The sequence below is a fragment of the Chrysemys picta genome, chromosome 3, assembly GCF_011386835.1.
Source record: "Chrysemys picta bellii isolate R12L10 chromosome 3, ASM1138683v2, whole genome shotgun sequence".
NCBI classification, from domain to species: domain Eukaryota; kingdom Metazoa; phylum Chordata; order Testudines; family Emydidae; genus Chrysemys; species Chrysemys picta.
In genome coordinates this window covers 77,915,785-77,937,425 of record NC_088793.1, presented here as the reverse complement: position 1 = coordinate 77,937,425, position 21,641 = coordinate 77,915,785, and the positions used below count along the sequence as shown (strand labels likewise).

The 21,641-nt window shown below is 36.1% G+C and overlaps 1 protein-coding gene across 1 annotated transcript in view; it reads left to right on the top strand.

Annotated features, from left to right (window-relative positions):
- Positions 1-21,641, top strand: part of ASCC3 (activating signal cointegrator 1 complex subunit 3) — a 495,794-nt gene that overhangs the window by 344,576 nt on the left and 129,577 nt on the right. The window contains exons 17-22 of the mRNA XM_065588248.1: positions 8,313-8,432; positions 12,094-12,258; positions 13,073-13,159; positions 13,976-14,152; positions 16,742-16,967; positions 20,767-20,921. Coding sequence (XP_065444320.1) covers positions 8,313-8,432; positions 12,094-12,258; positions 13,073-13,159; positions 13,976-14,152; positions 16,742-16,967; positions 20,767-20,921 — 930 coding nt within the window. The remainder of the gene's footprint in view (positions 1-8,312; positions 8,433-12,093; positions 12,259-13,072; positions 13,160-13,975; positions 14,153-16,741; positions 16,968-20,766; positions 20,922-21,641) is intronic.

Here is a 21,641-nt window from a genome sequence, read left to right as displayed (position 1 = left end):
TGGTTGTGCATCTGTCTTTCTAGAATCTGTCTTTTTAATGTATGGGGAGCTATGTTAATGTATTTTTCCTATCTTGAAGCATTATGCAAAGACTTTATTAATGAAGCTTTGACTTTTTTCCACAACCAGCAATGGATGAGGTTTAATTAGGCCTCAACTCTCCTCATTTAACTTATCTGGGAATACTCGATAAGAAATTGTACAGGGCTTTTCTCAATCATTTCCACTTATTCGCAAGTGCCGCTGTCAACTCTCCCCTTTTCTAACCTGGTCCAAGCCTGTTGCTGGGACCCCTCCATCCGCCTCTCATAGGAGGGTTAAGAGGAACTGGGAGGGACAGAGGGGTTGGGTTGTCTCCCTGTTGTCTGATTTTAGGAGCTCCAACCTTCCTTTTCCCAGCTTCTTTAATGGATGACTTCTCCTAAATCCCCTTCCAACTGCTATTTATTAGGGAACTGTATTGTCTCTGTAACAAGTACTGCACTGGACACCTGGTACCTGCTAAATTGTGGCATCTTGGCTTAACCTCTTTACCTACCCCCACTGGATCCTTGACCTGTGGGCAAGGCAAAAAGCCCACCCCACCTCAGCCAATTTGGCAGTGAGGGAAAAATTCTTTCCCAGCCCTGAAAGAAAAACAATGACTAGTGCAATGCCCACAGCAGATCATAAAAACACAGTCTTACTCTGATCCCATGGTTGGAGGGTGGGTGTTGCTGATCTCTGATTAATGAGAGAGAGAGTTCCTTCCAGACTGCATGGGATATAAATGCTTTCCTCTTGACCGTCCACTTCCTGTTCCCCCTTTGGTTCCACCCAGGTAAGTCCCGTGTAAGTCAAATTTAGAAGAGATGCTTAAAGGAGCCCCAAACTCTTTACTTCCTCCTGGCCAGACAAGACTTTCAGTTGCAATGAGCACCTTTGGAAAACTGAGGTGTGGAATTGGCTTAAAAAACTCATGTTTTCAAAAGCCTATATGAGAAATAATGTGAGAGTTCTTTGTCCCCTGGAGAAGTTCACAAAACTGTTACTTGGCGTAGCACAACATATAGGATATGCCACTTTAGCTCCTAATGCCAGTGTTAATATGACTGATGTCATGACTCATATATTCTAGTAGAGATAGTAATTACTGGTGGAGGTGAGGAAGAAGGTAGAAGATTGTAAATCACATTGACAGATGCATAGTTCTTCCAGGACAATCACTAATTAATGTATTGTACAGTTATGATATAAATCTTTAACTGTGATGGATGTAGGAGGATCCTTTTGATGGAATCTAATGAAGGTAATTGATAACACCATGCAAGTCTCTCCCCATCTTATTTTCTAGAGATACTATTTTTAGTTGATATAATTTTATAAAATTATATAGGAATTTTGATTTAAATACATAACACACTATTGCTAATTAGCACTTACAGAACAGAGCAATGTTAATTATAATTAGTTTTTTCCCTATTAAATCAAATGATTATTTTTTTATTTTTATTTTTTGAATATAAAGCAGGCAGAACTTGTCCAGCTGAACTTTAAAATCTTAGATACGTGCTGGCAATTGGGACTGTTGCAGAATGAATGGGTGCCCTTCTACCCAGACTCCACACACGCACGTTTTATATATTTATTTATCAAAACATACAAATTAGAGCTCTAGCTGGTGATAAAGATTTTGGAATGCATGCAACCACCTCCAATGTGAAATAAAAACATATCCAGACATGGTAACTAAAATAATTCTTAGGCCGGTCAATGGTTCTGATCCAGCGGTTCTCAAACTGTGGGTCAGGACCCCAAAGTGGGTCGCGACCCCGTTTTAATGGGGTCACCTGGGATGGTGTTAGACTTGCTGGGGCCCAGGGCCAAAGCCAAAGCCCGACCCCCATCGCCCAAGGGCTTCAGCCTGAGGTGGCAGGGCTCGAGCTTTAGCCCCCGACCTGGGGTTGTGCAGTAATTTTTGTTGTCAGAAGGGGGTCAAGGTGCAAAGAAGTTTGAGAACAATAACATATTAACTGGTGCCTGCTAGTGTCGACAACAGTAGAAGTTGCAAAATGATTTCTGTTATAACGCTGTTTTCACATTCATAACTTCCTAAATATTGGCTTTTTTTAAATAAAATTTTACATGTTTAGTCTCAGCTGTAATTGATTTTCCTTTTTAATTCACACATGGATGAGTTAAATAATACATGTTTAATTAAAAAAAATCTAGCTGTACTCTAGTAAATAGAGCTAATGAAGAAACACTGTGGGCCAGATCATCAACTGGTATAAAGAGAGTATTAGTGGCACCAGTTGTCCCGTTAAGTTTGAAACTTTGCTTCAACATAATGTTCATTGGGGATTAGTGATTTTGCTTGGCAAGAGAAAACTTTTTTTAACTATTTTTTAAATTGGAAAAATAATCACTTCTGAGAATCGCTGTTTGCCATCTACTAAGATTTTTAGAAGAGTCCTAGCCCTGTTGTGACTTCTCGTCATGTTCTTGGGCTGCTCAGAGGGCTTGGATTAACATAGGAGATGATGCTCACAACTCTGTTAGGACAATTTGTGTTAGGAATAGTTTCACTGGAAAAACCTACAGCAAAATCCTGAAAGATTTCATAGGAAAATATTGGGTTTATGCCTTTTATTTGTTTCTTATGATGTATGAAGAAGGCCTGAAAGGGCGATTTAATTTTTTTACTATTTTTCCCCCTTCCCAAAAAGTATTTATTTTTCCACTTTATTTTTACATTATAAATTCAGGTTTTCTCTGTCCTAGGACAAGTGGGGAACTAGTGAAATGACAGTATCACAAGCATTTATAATAATTCAGGAGGGAAGGGACCTTTAGTTAGAATGTCTAAAATTTTGGGGTTTGTTTCTTTTTCTTAATGTCTGTTTAATTCCAGTGACTGACTAATATTTTGGAGAAGGAACATTTTATTAGAGCATCAACACTTTACCTCTTCAAATAAGGTATAATATCCCAAGATTCTTGTGCTTTTTCAGCAAAACCAAAGACCATACCTGATGTTATTTCCATGGTTAAAACAGAGCAAGCAGAAAACATATCCTTTTTCAGGGAGAGGAGGATTAATTTTTGCAGGCCTTCTTTATAGGGTAAAGAAAAGAAGGGCAAAAGTCCAATTTTTTTTAAACTTAATTTGCACTTTTAAAATCAGCTAGGTAAACATCTAGCTTCATATCAAGGATAGGTAAACATCATTTTAGGGACATTCTCATTTTTGTTTGCTGTTTTGCTGCATTCTAGAATATTTTGCAAATTCACAGTTTCCATTTTAAATGTTTGTTTCGTTCATTGCAAAGACGAAGCTAGTGCCTACCATTTATTATGATTTATTATATTCTAGCGTAACAACACCCAGAGACTCCAGTTAAATCAGGACTTCTTTGTGCTATGGCATTGTACAAACACATAACAAATCAATGTACCAAGCTTCTGCTAACCCAGACTTGCTGCAGCTGTCTGTTGTTAAACAAATGTGCCGTTAGCATTGTTTTTGGAACCCTAACTTTTGCATTTTCTGGGTTTGTGATTTTAACTGTGATGCTTTAATGTAGCATTATTATTTGTTTTTCTTCCATTTAATAATAAATTATCTACATTTCATTAGCTTAGACACCATCAAACAAAACTAATTACAGAAGACTTGGAAAGGTAAATATCATTCCATAGTACCAGCTGAGCTGATATGTATCCAAATGGGCACTTAATCCTCATGTAGAATAGTCACAAGGAAAAGGAGTATGTAAAAGCAAGACAGATGCGGGAGAAAGTGCTCTGTAATGTTGGAATAGTACTCAGCTGGAGTAACTGCTAGGCACCAAAATATTTAAATTTTAAAAAATGGAGTGCAAGTATTTCATATTCCTAGTAAAACTAACATCCATAACAAAGTTAGCCTGTTTATGAAGAATTGTACATAATCTATAATATTGTGGCTGCAGATCTATAACAGAGAGGAATATGATAATATTTTACTAAATAGGCATTAAAATGTTCAGTAGCATAATTTAATGTCCTCAAACATGAATGAAATCCATCCTAGGCCCAAAGGTGGACGCAATGGAAATTCAAATGATCCTTAACAGTAACGAAATACCCAAATGGTACTATGTAAAAATGTTAAGGCTTTTTTACCCATTGCAAAGACAATATTGTAGATCACACAGTTACCTTCAGTATGAAACGTAAAGCAATGCATTATAAAGTCAGAGAAGTTGGGGAGTAACTGAATCACATAATATATATACTTTAGTAGTTAATAAGACTGACCAGATCACAAAAAAATTTAGAGAATATGCTAAAATATAGTCATTTTAATTTTTATTACGCTAAGTTAAAAACTGGGAGTGAGAGGGGAGAAAGAAAATTGGCAAACTAGTGTAGAAAGGAATATTTTGTATGCCAAATTCCCAAAATAATAAACAAGCATGACTGTCTTTTTGTTCTGTGTTTGTACAGCACCTAGCACAGTGGGGTCCTGGTCTAAGGCTGAGGCTCTTAGGTGCTACGATAATAAAAAAATAATACTGAATAATAAATATTGTGTTACTTAAATGGTTAAAAAAACTAAGAAGTTGTGATATGCTGCAACACTAAACCATTTAGAGTCTCTTAATTATTGGTCCAACTTATAAATAAGCAAAGAAGTAGAATGAAATTCTGAAAGTCTGATTTTTTTAAAAGACCAATGTATTGTAATGTAATTGTAATATTGTACTTTAAGGGCCAGATCCCCAGCTGGTGCATGTTAATGAAATTCCACTGGCTTCAGTGCAGCTAAATCAGCTGAGAATCTGTTGAGAAGTGTGCTAATGATTGTTTATGAACATTTTAGTGGAAGTAGCAATACTGTGATTAACTGAAAATGCTGAAAAGCCAAAGTAAGGCATTGACAAGACCATGAAACAACGATTTTTTTATGGTATCTGATATGCAGGACATGATTTATCCTACTGTCATGACAAGGCAGGAAAGATTGGTGTTCGCTTGATTACAGAAAATCAATAGTAAGTCAAACTAGTTACAGTAGTCTATTGTTTTTCTAGATGGCAACCTGATCATTTATCTCTTTGAGTTCAGCAATAGTCATATACTTATTAGATCTTCACATATATACTGATTAGATATAAGCTTGGAAAGTTGTAGGAATCATCATAAGTAGCAGAATACGTCTCCAATAGGCCAAAAACATTTTGGAGGAAAAAAATAAAATAAAATGCAAATGGGATACCATTACACTGAACAGTGGCACACCATCATCTGAGGTAGTGTGTTCAGTTTTGATCACCTCACATAGGCTGTGTCTATACTGGCTTTTTTCCCCTCAGAATCACCCAACTATTGACTGTTGCAGAAACAATGGGAGTGGTTTTGTAGAGCTGTCACCAGCATATTACCACCAGTTTTCAAATTCCTTTTAGATCAAGTCTAGAAGATATGGTGTCTTGAAGTCCTGATGGCCACCGGCACCTTCTCTATACAAGAGTCTCCCCCATTGCTAACTCTGTAAAGCTGCACCAGTGCTAGCAAGATTCACAATTTGTTTTAGGGACAATGAGATGAGTGTAGACAAGCTATTTAAGAAGAATCTAACTGAGATAGAATAGGTCTAGAAAAGTTCAGCAGTGGTGGATCTTACATTTCAGAGAAAATGACCAAGCCTAAGATTATTTAGCATGGAAGAGTGAAGAATTAAAGAAAATTTGATTCTGATAGGATGTATTGAGCTTTTCTTTTTTATCTCTAGCAAAGAGACTATGTTTAAAAGATAGCGAATTGATAGGTTGTCTTTATTTGATCTTTGTACAGGGGATTCAAAGAAATGATAAGAAAAATAGTTCTTACTATATTTACAAAATAAAAACCTACTATATTCCTGAACTTAAATAGAATGCTTCTATAGTTCAGATTTATTCAGTTAAATTAGCCCTCTTCAGTGTGTCTTTGCCTTTTACTCAAGTTCTTTACCTTTACTGAAGAATGATACAGCTCCCTTCTCTTTATTGGGGTAGGACGGTTTCTCATTTTATAGATCATTTGTTTCATAATTACTCTTAAGTGTTTGCAGTAGAAAGTACTTTGTTGTTAGCCTATGTTGACCTTATCCAGCAATCCACAGGAACTTTAGGTGGTCACTAGATGGCAGCAAATATTCAGAAGTAGCTTTTTTCTCCATATGACATTCAGTGAGTACAATACTTAAAAAAATGATGAGCATTAATAGGTTTTAAAGCCTTACAAACATTTACAGATTTCATCTGCAACCCATCTATACTACACATTCTTACTATCTTCCTCCTTAGCTTTGCTTTTAACTATGGAAATATTTAATTTTGAACAAATCTAAATGCAAAATGAGTAATTAAAATGAATGAGGCAGAAACAGTGGTTTGTTTTTGACTCGCGTCAGACTTTGCTATCTTCCAGAATAAGAGCTTTATACCTTGCTGATTCGAAATTAGATATTTTCAGGAGGGGTTATGTAATATTGAAAGATGTCATTATGCTACTTCAGGTTATGTACCGGAAAGGGGTTTATTGAGTCATGGGGAGAAATCAAATGCACAAATTAGTTTGGGTAGCAAATTGATGATAAGCTTATGCACTAGATAAGATGTCTTCCCTCCCTTTCAACTGAGTTAAAGTAGCTTAGGATAATTGTGCATTCTTAACCCATTCAGTGTCCCATGAATATCTGCACTTATCAAAATATTACTTATTTGGTGTCCATTTCTATCCTACTGGGAAACAAGCCAGTCTTATGAAGCATAGCCTTAGCTGAGATTTAAGTATGAACATTCATTATTGAAGTCAAAAGGGGTTACTCCAGATTTAAACTGGTTTAACTAACAGTAGATTTGGGGTGTCAGTATTATTTTTAGTGTAAGGTTGGGCTTTTTGTTTGTTTCCTATTTTATAACAATGAATTTCCCTATTATTAACATAGACCTGTAGATCTGAGAATTAGAAATTGCTTACCATTGTGTGTGCTTTTTTTTTTTCAAGTAATTGAATGGATTTATTTGAGAGACAGACCATAAAAGAAAATTGATCTTTTAACATTAGTCAGTGTTAAGGAGTTTGCCAAACAATATGGAGAGAAACAAAGCAAAAGAGTATATATTGTTTGAGTAGTATAATGGAAATCTTGAATTCCCGCAGCCAAGTAATATTAACATGTTAGAATAAAAACAAAAATAATTGTCTTTTGTGACTAGAACTGATAGAGAATAGAACTGAAGTTGCCTTTTTAAAAATGTAAATATGTAATGTGTCAATACTTTACTAACTTACAAAAAGATTCCTGAGTGAGATATTGTTTCAGTATGGTTGCATTAGGAGTCTACAGAAATATATAAAATCACCCACTCAACTTTCAGTTGCATTCTGATATTACAGCTGTGTGCTAAAGGCAGGAGCAGCCCTAGCCATTTTGCTGGCTAGGATGAAAAATGTTTTTGCAATCTCTCTTCCCTCCACACTGGTGACCGAGCCAAAAAAATAAATAAATAAGCTGGCCAATCAGCGGAGCAAAAAATAACAATAATAAAATAAAGGCTGGCCAGTCATAGCGAAGCAAAACAAAACAAAACACCCAGCGGTACGGCACCCCCGGAAGTTACCACCCGGGGTGAGCGCCTTTCTCAATCGCCCCTACAACTGGCCCTGGCTAGATACCATGTGTATGTGAATCTTCAAAGATAAAAGGCAGGTGAAACCTATTTTTAAAGTGATGACAGTATATGGAGACATGGTAAAAAGCCCGGTGTGCCAATTTGAAAAATATCTATAGTCATGTTATTTCCACAATTTCAGGACATTTTCCCTTACAATATGGCTTCTTAAACACATATGAGGATATAATTGAAACATTTTCTATTTAAGTCAGGTTGCAAACATCTCACTTAAACTCAGACAGGAAGGTAAGTTTACATGGTTTTAAAGGTTTAAAATATGAATCTTGTTCATAGAAGAATTACAAATTCCTTGTAATAGAAGCCTGTATTGCGTGATCTTTTCTACTGTTTATAATTTTTACATTAAAAGATCATTTAGGTGCTCAAGTATCTGAAATCTACTGTGAAAAAAGGTATCATGGTTATTCATGCTTTAGAAATGCAGATATGTAGGTGGTTCAGAAGAGATTGTTATGATTATTATTTTAGTATATTTAAAATGGAAAACTACGGACACTTTCTCTAATCTAGTGCTAATGGTCTGAATTCAGTATATTATGAACTTAATGCTTGTGTTTTCCTCTAATATGAAAGTTCAATTTTTGTCTCTCTTCCTCCTTACAGGTTGCTCTTGGAACAGTAACTAATGTGGAGGAAGCAGTAAAGTGGATAAGTTACACTTATCTTTATGTACGGATGAGAGCAAATCCATTAGTATATGGCATCAGTCACAAGGCTTATCAGGTAGAAAATGCATTTAAAAAAAAATCTAACCTGCTTTCTGGTTCTGTAATCCTTTCCTGATGTGAGGATAAATATTTGCTATTTCTGCTTTACCTGACATCAGCAATTCTTTAAGTGTTTGAATGGGAGAAGATATTTTCTATAGCAGAGAGTTATTGTTTTTTTAAATAGTAAGTGAAAAGGTCCCTTCTGAGTTGTCCTGTCGAACGCTTTTACCCACTATCATACAAAATACGTTTTCAATGGCCAAATTAACCATCAACGCATAGCACTCATTCTTATCAAAACAGCTATCATGCTTTAGTCACTGTCAGCATTTCAGTAGTGAAAGTCAGATATGAGTTATACCGTCAAGGTTCTTGAAGCCATAGCTCTGATCTACACACGTTTTGTCCTATGTCAAGTATTTGTTTTAGAAGATCTCACGACTTGCAGTATCATAAATTATTAGACAGCATATTTGTTAATTTAACAGGTTAATAAAATCAATCATTCAGTCATATTTGAAATCTTTTTCTTCTTGGGATACAGTCATTTAAAGAGTTTTATTCCTTTGATGTTGTTTTTAGATATTATTTTGTGTATTGGAATAAATCAGAACACAGATATATTTTTTTTCATAGTGGAATTCCTTATTTTTACTTTTTGGTGTGTTTCATAGTTTACAGGAAATGTAAATACCTATTTTTCTTTAACACTGCTGTATATGCTCTACTAGAGCCTTCAACAATAGTAATTCGATAGTCAGGAGAAGAACATAAACTGGTAGAAGGAAAAAACTAAGGAAATATTTCTCTGGAAGATTTTTTTTTTATGACAATTGTTTGAAACTGCTTCGACGTTTTGGGGGTAGGCATAGTCCTGTTGGATGTAGTTTAGTGGTCAGAGTGCAGATGAGATGGTCAAAGGTTCATGATAAATGTAATTTGTTTCATGTCTCCACAATTTGTTGCATGGCTTCATAGTTTTTCACATGACTATCAACACTCAGGTTTTGAGTATCTACAACGTTCCTAGCAGTATGCCAGTGTCAGGTTTCAGGTCCAATATCTTTGTCCTTTGGGTCTGGAAGTGGGATTTAAACCATAGGGAAAGTGGGTAAGGATTCCATAGTTCTCAATATATTATAGTGAGGTGTAGTTTAAATATTTTATGGGCACTCACTTAGAATGGCTTTCTGAGTTCAGTCATCCCAAATGCATATTAATAAAACTCTTTTACTACATTATAATGTATTTGTATATGGTTAGCCAAACTCACATAGCCAGGTAAATGAAAAGCATAATCTATTCTAAGGTATCATCAAATACTAGATCTAGCTGGGGCTCAACAGTGGGAGTTTTGACATATCCTAGCTCTGTAGAATTCCTTCGCACTCAAAGACCCATGTCTCTGGCAAGCAGTACTGAGTTCTGTGGCAAATTATTAATTGATTTAAGCATGTTGAATAATTAATGTAAATATGTTTGGTAACACTGAATGATAACATTAAAACACAATTAACTGGAATAATTTTTAAAATAAAACTAACAAAAATATGTTTGTGACATTCTTCAGCCAGACAAGCAAGTGCCAATCCTGAAGGTCCACCAGTGCTCTGCCATTCCTTCAGCTATCTCCTTCGCTGCCACATCCTATACTGAATCATTTTGAAGTGGCCTTTGCTATCTTGCGTTAAGATAGAAACAAGATATACCTATTAGAGGTGTTGTTTATTAGTGCCTTTGAATAGCAGAGAGCAAGTAGGCCTGCAGACATAGATATTTTCTTCTCTCTTGGAAGCATCTGATATATGTTTTTGTATTGTCGTGTTATGTTATACCGAGTGCAGGGCAGTTGTGCAGTTTCAGATGCGCAGTTTCAGATGCAGCATGGCTATAGTTTTATGAGTTATGCAATTCCTTTTCCTCCCCATCCAGTTGTAAGTGTTTAATTTTCATAATCGGTATACACTTATTTCTTAATAATCTTGTGATTTGCCAGTTTATATATCCATATTGGCCAGCCATTATTAGCCAGTCTAGCCATTTAGAGTGCATTGATTTGCATAATCACTTTTGGTCAGATTGTCCCCAGATGTATAGTGGGTATGGGTGTGTACAAAAAACCTTCTCTCTTCCCCCCTGCCCTTTATGTCCTGTGTAAGAGCCACATAGTATTGCAGTCCCTCCTCCCAGGAGGTCTCTCAGTACCACAAAAGGTGCAGGAAGGAGGCAAGGCAAGGCCAGGCTTCACACTGCCCCACCACCCCAAGGAGCAGGCCTTGCTCCCCAAAGGGGTATAGCAGCTCTGGCTGTAAACCAGAAAGTCCAGAATGTCTCTCAGTGCTCTCCCTGGGGTAATGCTTTTCCACCCCCAGCCTTACTTGGGGCTGTGCCTAATAGTCATGATCTAGACATGTTCAATCAGTAACCATTCAGTAAATGTGCTAACCTCTCATCTTCGTTTCTTTGATCAGCAACTTTTCTCAAAAATTTAAACTATTTGCTAGTAGCAGTGATGATGTCTGAGCTTCTCCCTCCCTCTTGCTGAAGCAGAAAGACTCAAAAAATTACATTATAAAGAGAGTAGGAAAGAAGCAAAGAAAATTAGGTTGTCATACCACTGAAAAAGAAATACTATTTTTTTGTTGTTAGTTTGTTTTATTTGAAGGGAATTTTTTAAGGTAAACCCTTTGACTTTTTCCTTCCTTCAATCCCTCTCCTCTACCATCTTTCACCCCTTGCTTCTCCTTCCACGGGTCAACAAAGCTTTTTGTCCTCTTAACTTCTATACGATGGTGTTTATAATGCTTCTAAATTTTAGAGAATCCCAGTCTCTTCCCTTTTGAGTCAGCTTAGGAAAACTGTAAATAAAAATGTATATCAGTTATTCTGAAGGAAAGACCTTCCTTCTTAGGAATATGGGGAAATAACGAAGAGGATGAATTATATAACCAATTAAAGTGTTTCTAAAATAACATCCTTTTCAACAGTTTGTTGACAGCCCACATTTGGACTTTGTGATTTTTTTTTTCTCTTTCATTTCGGTTTTGAATATTTCATTAAAAATATCAATATAAGAAGAAACTGAGCTTTCTTCTGATTAGGGCCTTGATCCTGCAAACTTACACACATGCTTAACTTTATGTACATGAATAGTCCAGGCCTATTCAGTCTCTTGTAGCGGTATCTGAGCAGTTGCAGGTGCTTGGGAGCTGAAATTGTCTGATTTGGTAAGGGTCATTCCAGGCAGGATCTCTATTGTTGAAGTCCTTCAGGATTCCTAACTATAGAGACACAGTCATGAAGACTCTACAGAGGCACAGCAGGCAGGGGCAACCAGTGCTGGATACCCAGCTATGGGCCAGCAAGTCAGCCAAAGCTATATTTTAGTAATAAATACAGCAACACCATCATTGGTCTTTCACTGCTATAACTGTCCAGGGCCAAGTAACTTCATTTTCTCATTTTTATTCACGTTTGGTATGTGTAGCAACTTTTTGTGGACTTAGTGTCAGTATAACTGGTATTAATGAGGACTGAACTAATTCTTGGTGTGATAATCATGGCCTTATTTTATTTGTTTTGCAACTGTATTTTGTTTCTGACTTCTAGAAAACCTGAATTATCTCAGTGAAATGCCTCATTTGTCACTTTTGTATTTTGTGCATGGTCTCTAGATGGATCCAGGGCTAGAGAAGCACAGAGAACAACTGGTGATTGAAGTTGGCAGAAAGCTAGACAAAGCCCGCATGATTCGTTTTGAAGAGAGAACTGGATTTTTTTCTTCAACAGATTTAGGCAGAATTGCCAGCCACTATTATATTAAGTATAATACTATTGAGGTACAATAACTTGTTCTACTTCTGGTATACTTCTCTCTTTTTAACCCTTTATATAAAATGGTCATGAGAAGATTTTATAGGACATGTAGCCAATTTAACACTGATATCTTTTTCAAATCATGGTTACTAAAAGAAACTATCTAAGCATATGGCAATAGTGAAAGCATTGTTTTGGTCACATTTGGTTTTGGATGATGATTTCCACATTCTCTGCCCCTTCCTAAGACTTAGATATCTTATCACCTGTATATCCATTTGCAGGAAATAGAACTTGCATGCACAGAGCCCACAAACAGAAATTTTTCTGTGGGTGAAAAGGCTATCCCCATGTCATTCAGGTGATAGAATTTATCAGTGCAGTACAGGCAAGAGTGCACTGAAGGGTGTGTAGATATGCATATCTGCCCAAAACTGTTCCTGCTCCATTGGAGACTGGGAGCTGAAAATCTGTCGCATCATCCTTTAATTGGACGTATTAACGTACACATTCAGATATAGTGTGGACAAGATTTTCAAAAGTGACTATGGATTTTGGTTGCCTCCATTTTTGGGTCCCCAACTTGAGACAACTTAAAAGCAGCTGTTTTTTTAGAAAGTGCAGAAAAGGCCCTCTGAACATTTGGTCCTCTTCAAGTTGTCTGAAGCTGGGTATCCAATAACTGAGGCACCTGCTTACTTTTAAAAATCTTAGAGACTCTCTTCTTTGAGTTCTTACTGAGAGCAGAATTGTCTTTAATTTTAAGTTGGTAGGTCAAAATCATTGTTTTTACATTTTTATTTTTAACAGTAAATCAAATCATTTTATTTTTGATAGACTTTCAATGAACATTTTGATGCTCACAAAACAGAAGGTGATATTCTTGCTATAGTATCTAAGGCAGAAGAATTTGAACAGATCAAGGTAAGATTGCATCACTTCATCCAGAAGGACACTTTTAATGGAAGTAGACCCTAATCCACAGTGTCGGGTCCATAAAATGCATGACCAGTGGTTGGAGAATGAGTAGGGCTTTTAACCCTACTCTCTGAGTCCTCTGGATGTAAAGTAGTCAGGGCCTGATGGAAATGGCCCCCAACTGGTTCCCTGTAAGGGCCAAACCTTACATAAATAAATAAGTTTAATGTCAGTCTCAGTAGATTTATGGTGTGTTTTGCATTCTCATCAGTGAGAATGTAAAATGCAATGCATTATTCAAACTGTAGATATGAATATTTCTTTACTTGTATTAAGACTTAATCTTATTAACAGTGAAAACTCTAATATCATGAATCATAGTACTTTACAGTTTTGATCTAAGAATATATTATGCCACATGCAAACTATATGACTATAATGAATGCATTTAATGTTAATTCAAATTTGCCCTAATCCAGATGGACAGAGGTTTTACTCTGGTCAAATAAAAAATGAAATCTCATCAGATGGAGGATGGTAGGGTCAGAAGATTCAATTTTTGTGGCATATCAAATTTTTGTGTGTCAATGGCAACCTTAATAGATGGTGATGAATAATAAAATGTAATTGTGTCACTATTAAGATAGTTTCAATTAAGTTCTATTAGCTGCAGTCTGGAAGACTTGTTTTTTTATTATTATTATTTTGTGTAAAACTAGACTCCATTTAAAATAATGTTTCTAAGAGAATGGAAATTTAATTTAGTGTGAAAGTTTTTACAAAGTTACTCCAACCTCTTCAAACCTATTACTTGTGTTTTAGGTAAGAGAAGAAGAAATAGAGGAACTGGATGCCTTACTGAACAATTTCTGTGAACTTTCTGCTCCTGGAGGTGTGGAGAACAGTTATGGGAAGATAAATATCCTCCTTCAAACATATATTAGCCGAGGAGAGATTGATAGTTTCTCCCTTATTTCAGACTCTGCATATGTTGCACAGGTAAAAAAAAATCTATAAAATCTATTCATTTGTCTTTCTTCACATCTTTCATTTACCCAGATGTATGGATAGCTATGTGGGCCCAGATTTTCAAATGTATTTGCACATATGATTTGAAAATCTGAGCACGAGCTTTTAAGATTTCAACACAGAATATTTTTGATTTAGTGGGAAATAATTGCTAAGTGTTAATTTAGGAGGCCAGGTTGTACTTTTTTAGTTCAGTTTGAATTAGTTTTCCAGTATAGTAGCCATTAACTGTTGTTTATTCAGCTTTCATAGTTTAAATTGCAATTGCATACAAGATGTTAGCCTTAAACCTTAATGTTTCCTACATTTACAAAGAAGTTTAAATGTATTTAACTTTTTTGCATTCTAATTTTATGTTTGTTTTGCAAAGCATTATAAAATTGGTTTACACCAGAATATGTGCTATTAATATTGGTCTTACAAATCTTAAGTAGGCTGCATGGGGTTTGCACCAAAATACAGACGCTCCCCCAGTTACGCAAACCCGACTTACGGAAATCCGCACTTACGGGAAAAAGTTCTGTAAGTTCCATAAGCTTTTTTTTTTTTTGCGTAATTGCCAGGTATATGTTCCCGACTTATGGAAAATTCTACTTACGCAAGGCGTTCTGTTCCATCCCTTGCGTAAGTTGGGAAGCGTCTGTATGTGCTATTAATATTGGTCTTACAAATCTTGATCTTGCAGAGTGGCAAAACATAACTTCAAGCTGATTGTGCATTGTGACTGGTAGTGTTTGGACTTAAAATTTAAGAAACCTGAAAGGGGATACCAAACTTTATGGAAAACCTCTCCACAGTTGGGGGGACTACACTAGGTTGACTCCTACACGGTAATGGCAGATCAGTCCATACTCTTGATTGATGGCTCAGTTTAACACCCCAAGCGGTCATCAACTTGATGGGATGTTTAGTCATCACATGGATACAACAGCACTGGAAATCTATGGAATATTGCTGCTTCTTCACAAGTCTAGGGTCCATCCCAGCAAGTCAGGTGGCCACTTGAAATTCCCCTTAAGAAGGCATCTGTTTACTGGCTTGAGCCTCCTAAAAGAGGCAAATGACATAATGCACAGCTTATAACAATTCCATATGTCAACCAATATGTAGTGGGTTATAAGGTTGTGGCTTTGGGACAATTTAGGAGTATTTCTGTCTCTTCATTAATAAGCAGCAGCATAGTATGTTCTGACATTGTGCTGTCACATCCTGCCAAACCATTTTAAGAAGAAATAATAAAAATTGTATTTAAATGATATTAAGGATGAGAGTGAAACATTTAAAAGCATAGATATTCTGAGTTAAGATCATCGTGCCATCTTAGGTTATTTCCTTGTGTTCAGGTTTTATAGCGCACATGGGCTTGCTGAGATCATTATACATATCATAAAGATTGTGATACGTGCACAACAAGATCATTTTAAGAGAGGTCTCTCAATTTCAGTTTATAGCTTTTATTTGTCTCTCTCAACTGTAGCATTTTAAAGGAGGTGGTGGGGTCCCATACTCAGGTGCTCAGTTTATAAATGTGTGTGATAATTTACATGGGGACATGAGTAGTAGTGCTTAGAATCACAATTTTTAAATTGCAGTTCTACTCCAAAAGATGACTATTTAAAAAAAAAATTGTTCCTTCTACCTCAATAGAAGAGTTCTAGCTGCATTCTTTAGTGACAAAATATTTTTAGTACCTTTTTTTTTTTAAAACTCCTGTTAGCATTGCAGAGCCAGCACAGAGTGAATGCTATTCTGCTCAGTGAATCATCAACAGAACTGATAGCTAATTTCTCACTATAAAGTGAGATTCTTCCCTCAGTTATATCTAAGCAATCCCACTGAAAACAATGGGCTTGCATGGATGTGTAATTGGGCAGAAATGGGCCGGCAGAATATTTGTCATTGCCATGTTAGATGAGTATGGGATGAATAAATCATTTTTTATGTAAAGTCTACGAAGAATTAATCTTGATGTTCAGATTCTAAGTTAAGTTTGTGAGGAATTTCAATAAGAAGAAAGCAAACATTTTTGTAAACTAAGTAAATGTGATTGAGAAGTCATTGAGAGACAGTGAGCAAAACCCCTGAGTGCTGGTGTAACTATGATCAAAACCAAGGACAGGAATCCTGCAGCAGACCTAGCAATTGAACCTACTTCTCCTGACTACCAGACTTGGACTTTAACCACAAGACCATGTTTCCCCTCAACATGAATATCCAATTTTAAATTTTTGAGCACGGTCAGGGTTATTGTATCAAGAAAAAATATTACTATCAAAAATTGTTTCTGTTCACTACAACAGTATAGCTTTAATTGTTTACTTTGTATTTACTGTCATCATCCCATTAAGTACTGATGAAGCAGTTTTAAAAGATGCAATTAATCATTAGGTAGAAACTGAAAAATAATTTTTTCAAGAATATTTTAGCTAAAACTTAACAATAAAATATATATGTTGGGGGGAGTCTGATAGGAAAAAACATACTATACATGCTGTATCCAATAAGAAATGTTTGATCTGAATCTAATATTTTTCTTCATCTTGATGTTTCACTCTGTAGAATGCAGCTCGTATTGTTCGTGCCCTTTTTGAGGTTGCTCTTAGGAAACGATGGCCTGCAATGACGTACCGGCTACTGAACCTCAGCAAAGTCATTGACAAGCGGCTGTGGGGCTGGGCCAACCCTTTGCGACAGTTCTCAGTGCTGCCACCATCAGTCCTCACAAAGCTGGAGGAGAAGAATCTCTCTGTAGATAAGATGAAGGACATGAGGAAAGATGAAATAGGTAAAAAAAACATAATAAGCAATGTTCTCTTTAAACGTTGGGCTCTATGTTCTCCTCTTTACATTGAATAGGAACTTTCTATTAATCCTATTGATTTTTGATAGTTGACAAATCAGGTCCTTCATTACTTGCAACTTGAATACTGTTTATGTGAAAAAGAATGAAAGTGGGGAATTATAACAAAGGACGCTACCAATAAGTGGTTCATGCCTGCTTCTGAATGATCAAATTCATTTTTATTTAACCTGAGGAGTTCATTGCCACAAGATTATCATTCCAGCCAAGAGCTTAGTGGAGTTTAATAAAGGATTTGATATATATCAGTAATGAGAACTTCCACAATTACATTTATAGGAATAAAAACAGTATTAGAAGGTGTATATAAATGCTTATGCATTAGCTAGCCACCAACTGATGGGGTCGGGGGAGAGAGTTAAGAAGAAATTTTCTTTATTTTGAATACTTTTTAACTTCTTACCCTTACTTTGGAGGGATATTTTAGATCCTAGACTTCAGTCTGCATTTTCAGGCCTCTGGTCCAAGGTGATACTTTTCACAGCATTTTTGTTATACAATAATCAGGGTTGGACTACTTTCAACTCTGTCTGTTACAAAAAATGTAGACTGGAATTTTCAAATAGTTCCCAAACGTACAGTGAAAATAGACATTCAGCATCTTTTCAATCTTGGACTGGCTTGACTCAACAACCAGAGATGACCTGCATACCTAACTTGGCAGCAATCTGCAAGTGTTCAGATCACTTCCAAGATAAGGCTCCAATCCCACAAATACTTATGGCACTTGACTCATCTGAGTAGTCCCAAAGTTAAGCACCATGCCTAAGTGTATGCAGGATATGGGCCTATGTTTTTATTTTCAAAGTTAAATCAGGTGCTTAAAAGAAATCTCCAAAGGTTTTGTATCATCCCTAAATATAGTATCTATGTATGTGTGTGTATTCTGTGGCTTTTCAGATCAGCATCTGTACCTTATGTACTATAATAAATCAATTTGTACTTTCACAGTATTATGTCAATGCTTAATACTAGTATAATATGGCAGTGAATGGCCCTGCGCTTTTCCTTTTTAAAGAAAGCTGCCCTATGATTTTTCTGGAACATATAGGATGTTGGATTAGAAGACATGGAAAGAGTTTCACTCCCCTCAATTTCAAGTGAATGGCACTTACCATTGAATTCTGAATTTAGATACGTTTCTACATGTATATAGAATATGCATATTTATATTTTAAATGGACTACTTTTCGTATGCAAGCAGATGGAGTCTAGTATTTGAACATGGCAATAGATTATTAGTGATTAGATACTGTGGTAATGGGTGTCCGATAGCCCTATAAATGCCTAGGAAAAATACAAAGTGCATCCCTGAGAGCTGTTACTTGTTTAATGTCCTTCTCCCTATCTGCTTTCTTTCTGTCTGTCTCCCTCCCTCCCTCCCTCCCTCCAAGACACTGGAGAGAGAGGGAAAGCGTTTGCTGGCCTGCCAGCCATCCTTTTTCTTAATTTAGAATTCAGTGCCACATTGAAATATGCAAAGAGAGCATTTTCAGGCTGGTAGCTTGTTTTCAGCACCTCTCCCTATTAGTTTCAATATGAGCCCTCACACCCCTTCTAAGTAGCATGGTGACTTGAAATAAAAAAAGAGAGGAGTTGGCTGGCAGGGAAAGCCTTCCAGCATCCCTATTCTAATGGGAGATAGAGAAAGACTTCAGATAGGTGCGGGCTTTCAATTTGAAGGCACCTAGAGGATAATAAGAGAGAGCCAGCATAGATTTGTCAAAACAAATCATGACAATCCAACCTTATTTCCTTTGACAGGATTATTGGGGAGAAGCTGTAGACATGATGGATTTTGATTTTAGAAAGTCTTTTAGCACAGTGTAACAAAGCATTCTCATAAGCAAACTAAGGAAATGTGGTCTAGATGAAATTACTTCAAGTTGGATGCACAACTGGTTGAAAGACCATACTCAAAGAATAGTTATCTACGGTTCACTGTCAAACTAGGTGAATGTATCTAGTGGGGTCCTGCAGGGGTCTTGTCTGTGTCCAGTACTATTCAGTATTTTCATTAATGCCCATATTTAGTCTTGAGTAAAGAAAATTAATTGGGGACCTGATAAGTCTTCAAATATGTTAAGATCTACCATAAAGAGGACAGTGATCAATTGTTCTTTATGTCCCCTGAAGGTAGGAAAAGTAAGAAGTAATAGGGTCAAGGGAGATTTAGGTTAGATAATAGGAAAAACTTTCCAATTATAAGGGTAGTTAAGTACTGGTGCAGGTTTCAAAGGAGATAATGGAATTCCCATAATTGGACGTTTTTAAGAATAGCATAGATAAACTCCTGTCAGTATGGTCTAGATTTACTTGGTCCTGCTTTATTGCAGGTGTCTGGTCTTAAAGAACTTTTGAGGTCCTTTCTAGCCCTACATTTCTATGATTCAGTGGGAATAAATGCTGCACTTTATCTTTATGTGCAGATCCTGGATTAAACAAATTAAACAAAAACAAGTTTATTTAAAAAACCAAAAAGCCTTCATGTTGAAACAAAAGAAGTAATGAAAATTAAGTGTCTTCCCCTGGAAATTGACAGGCAGTTTTTTTTTACAGTTCAATTGATTGTCGTATTCTCTGAAAAAGTATGTTAAGTCTTTGTGGAATCAAGTAAGTTTTATACTTCTTTTAGTTAAAAATGCCTATTTTTAAGCAGCCAATTCCTTAGGTTAGCAGATTGTATGATTCTGACATTTTGAGAAGTCACAGAAGTCACAGATATTTCTTTTAACATCCTCTTGATGTAACTCTAAAATCACCACCAGAGCAGATAGGCCTTGATTCTGCAATGACTTGTGCAGGCAGATCCCTGTACAGACCCACATAGAGTCTTGACACGGGCTCAAGGTTTCACCCACATGCATCACATTGTAGAATTGATCTGCCTGTATAGCCTTATTGAACTAACTGAACTGTAGGAACACCAATATTTTATATGCCTTTTGAAGTTTTGCTTTTGCCTGTAAAAAATAGTGACATTATAAGCAGAATAAGGGCATTTCTGGACTGGAGAAGTTGCACCCATTTAAAGAAATTGATTTAAAATCAATCTATTTAAAATGGTGCACTCTTAATGTAGATGCGCTTAATTTACAGATGTAAGCTAACTGATTTAAGCAAGGGTTAAACCTGCTTGTGTCTATGTGAGGAGTTTGCCTTGCTTTAACTAGATCAATTTTAAAATGAGTAAGGCCTAGTCTACGTGATAACGTTATACAGTTTTAACTAAATCCATTTACATACCGCTTTAGTTAAATCAGTGCAACCTCCATGCATAGATATCAGTTTAAGTGTCTCCTACTGATGCAAATTACGTAGTCACGAATCAACTTAAACAAAATCATATCACCTCGTGAGTTAGTATTTATGTGTATAGAAGAGACTATATGTTTTTCTAACTAGCAGGTCAAAAAGTCATTAGAAGAAAAAAGAAACTGCCTTGAAATAGCAGATTATTCAGCATGAATTCTTAATAGTTATTTTGACCCATTGGTAAAAGCCAGCAGAGGAGTTAATAATGTCTTTTTCTGAGCTGTAAATTTGCTAATTCAGATTAAGTATTACAAAATATTCCAACATACCAGGTCAAGAGAGTCATTTACACACCAAACAACAAAACAAGCAAGCAATAACATCCCTCTCTAAAACCCTAGTTAAAATTCTGATTTGTATTATTTTTCCTGTAAATGCACATTTGTTTCACCTGGTGTTTTCTTTGCAGGTCACATGCTGCGTCATGTGCATATTGGGTTAAAGGTCAAACAGTGTGTCCATCAAATTCCCTCCATTACAATGGAAGCAGCTATTCAGCCAATTACACGTACTGTACTCCGTGTTAGGCTGACCATCACTCCTGACTTCAAGTGGAATGATCAGGTAAAAATTAAGTAATTAAGGTGAAGATTATCGTGAGAATTTAGCTATTTGGATAATGTAAAAAGGTGATTTTAACTATCTATAAAGACAATGTGATCTACAGAGATGAATTAATTTTGAGGTGCCTATGGAAGAATATATCTGAAGAAAGTATCCTTTTTTCATTCAAGTTAACTTAAATAAGACTACACTCTTTTGTAACTTCATAAAAAATTGTTTAGAGAACAGATGTTAATAGTGGGAAAATTTACATTTGTAAACTGCTCCAATGTATAAGGACTTGTCTACATAGGAAAATTATATTGCTATAACCTAAGGCTTGTATTCACAGGCAAGCTAACAAGGTGAAAATTTAAACTAATATTGTTATATCTGTATGATCCCCCCCCCCCATTCACCACCATTGCCCCCCAAGTGGATACTTTTATTCCATTTAGCTTATGTCACTTGGGAAGGAGTTTAAGATAAACCAAAAAAGACAGTCTTACAATGGAATAAAAGTGCCCACATAGAGCTGTTATATGGGCATATGGTAAAACTCTTTCATGTCGATAAGGCCTTGGGCACAAACAGGCTTTTTTTCTCCGTTAGGCACATATCTCTCATTCTCTTCCACCTTTAGGAGATTGGAGAGGTTGTACTTCTGAAAACTAGCAATTAAATGCCTGTTCTTGGATTAAGTTTCAGGTTCTAAAACTCCATTTTCAAAGCCTATCCCTT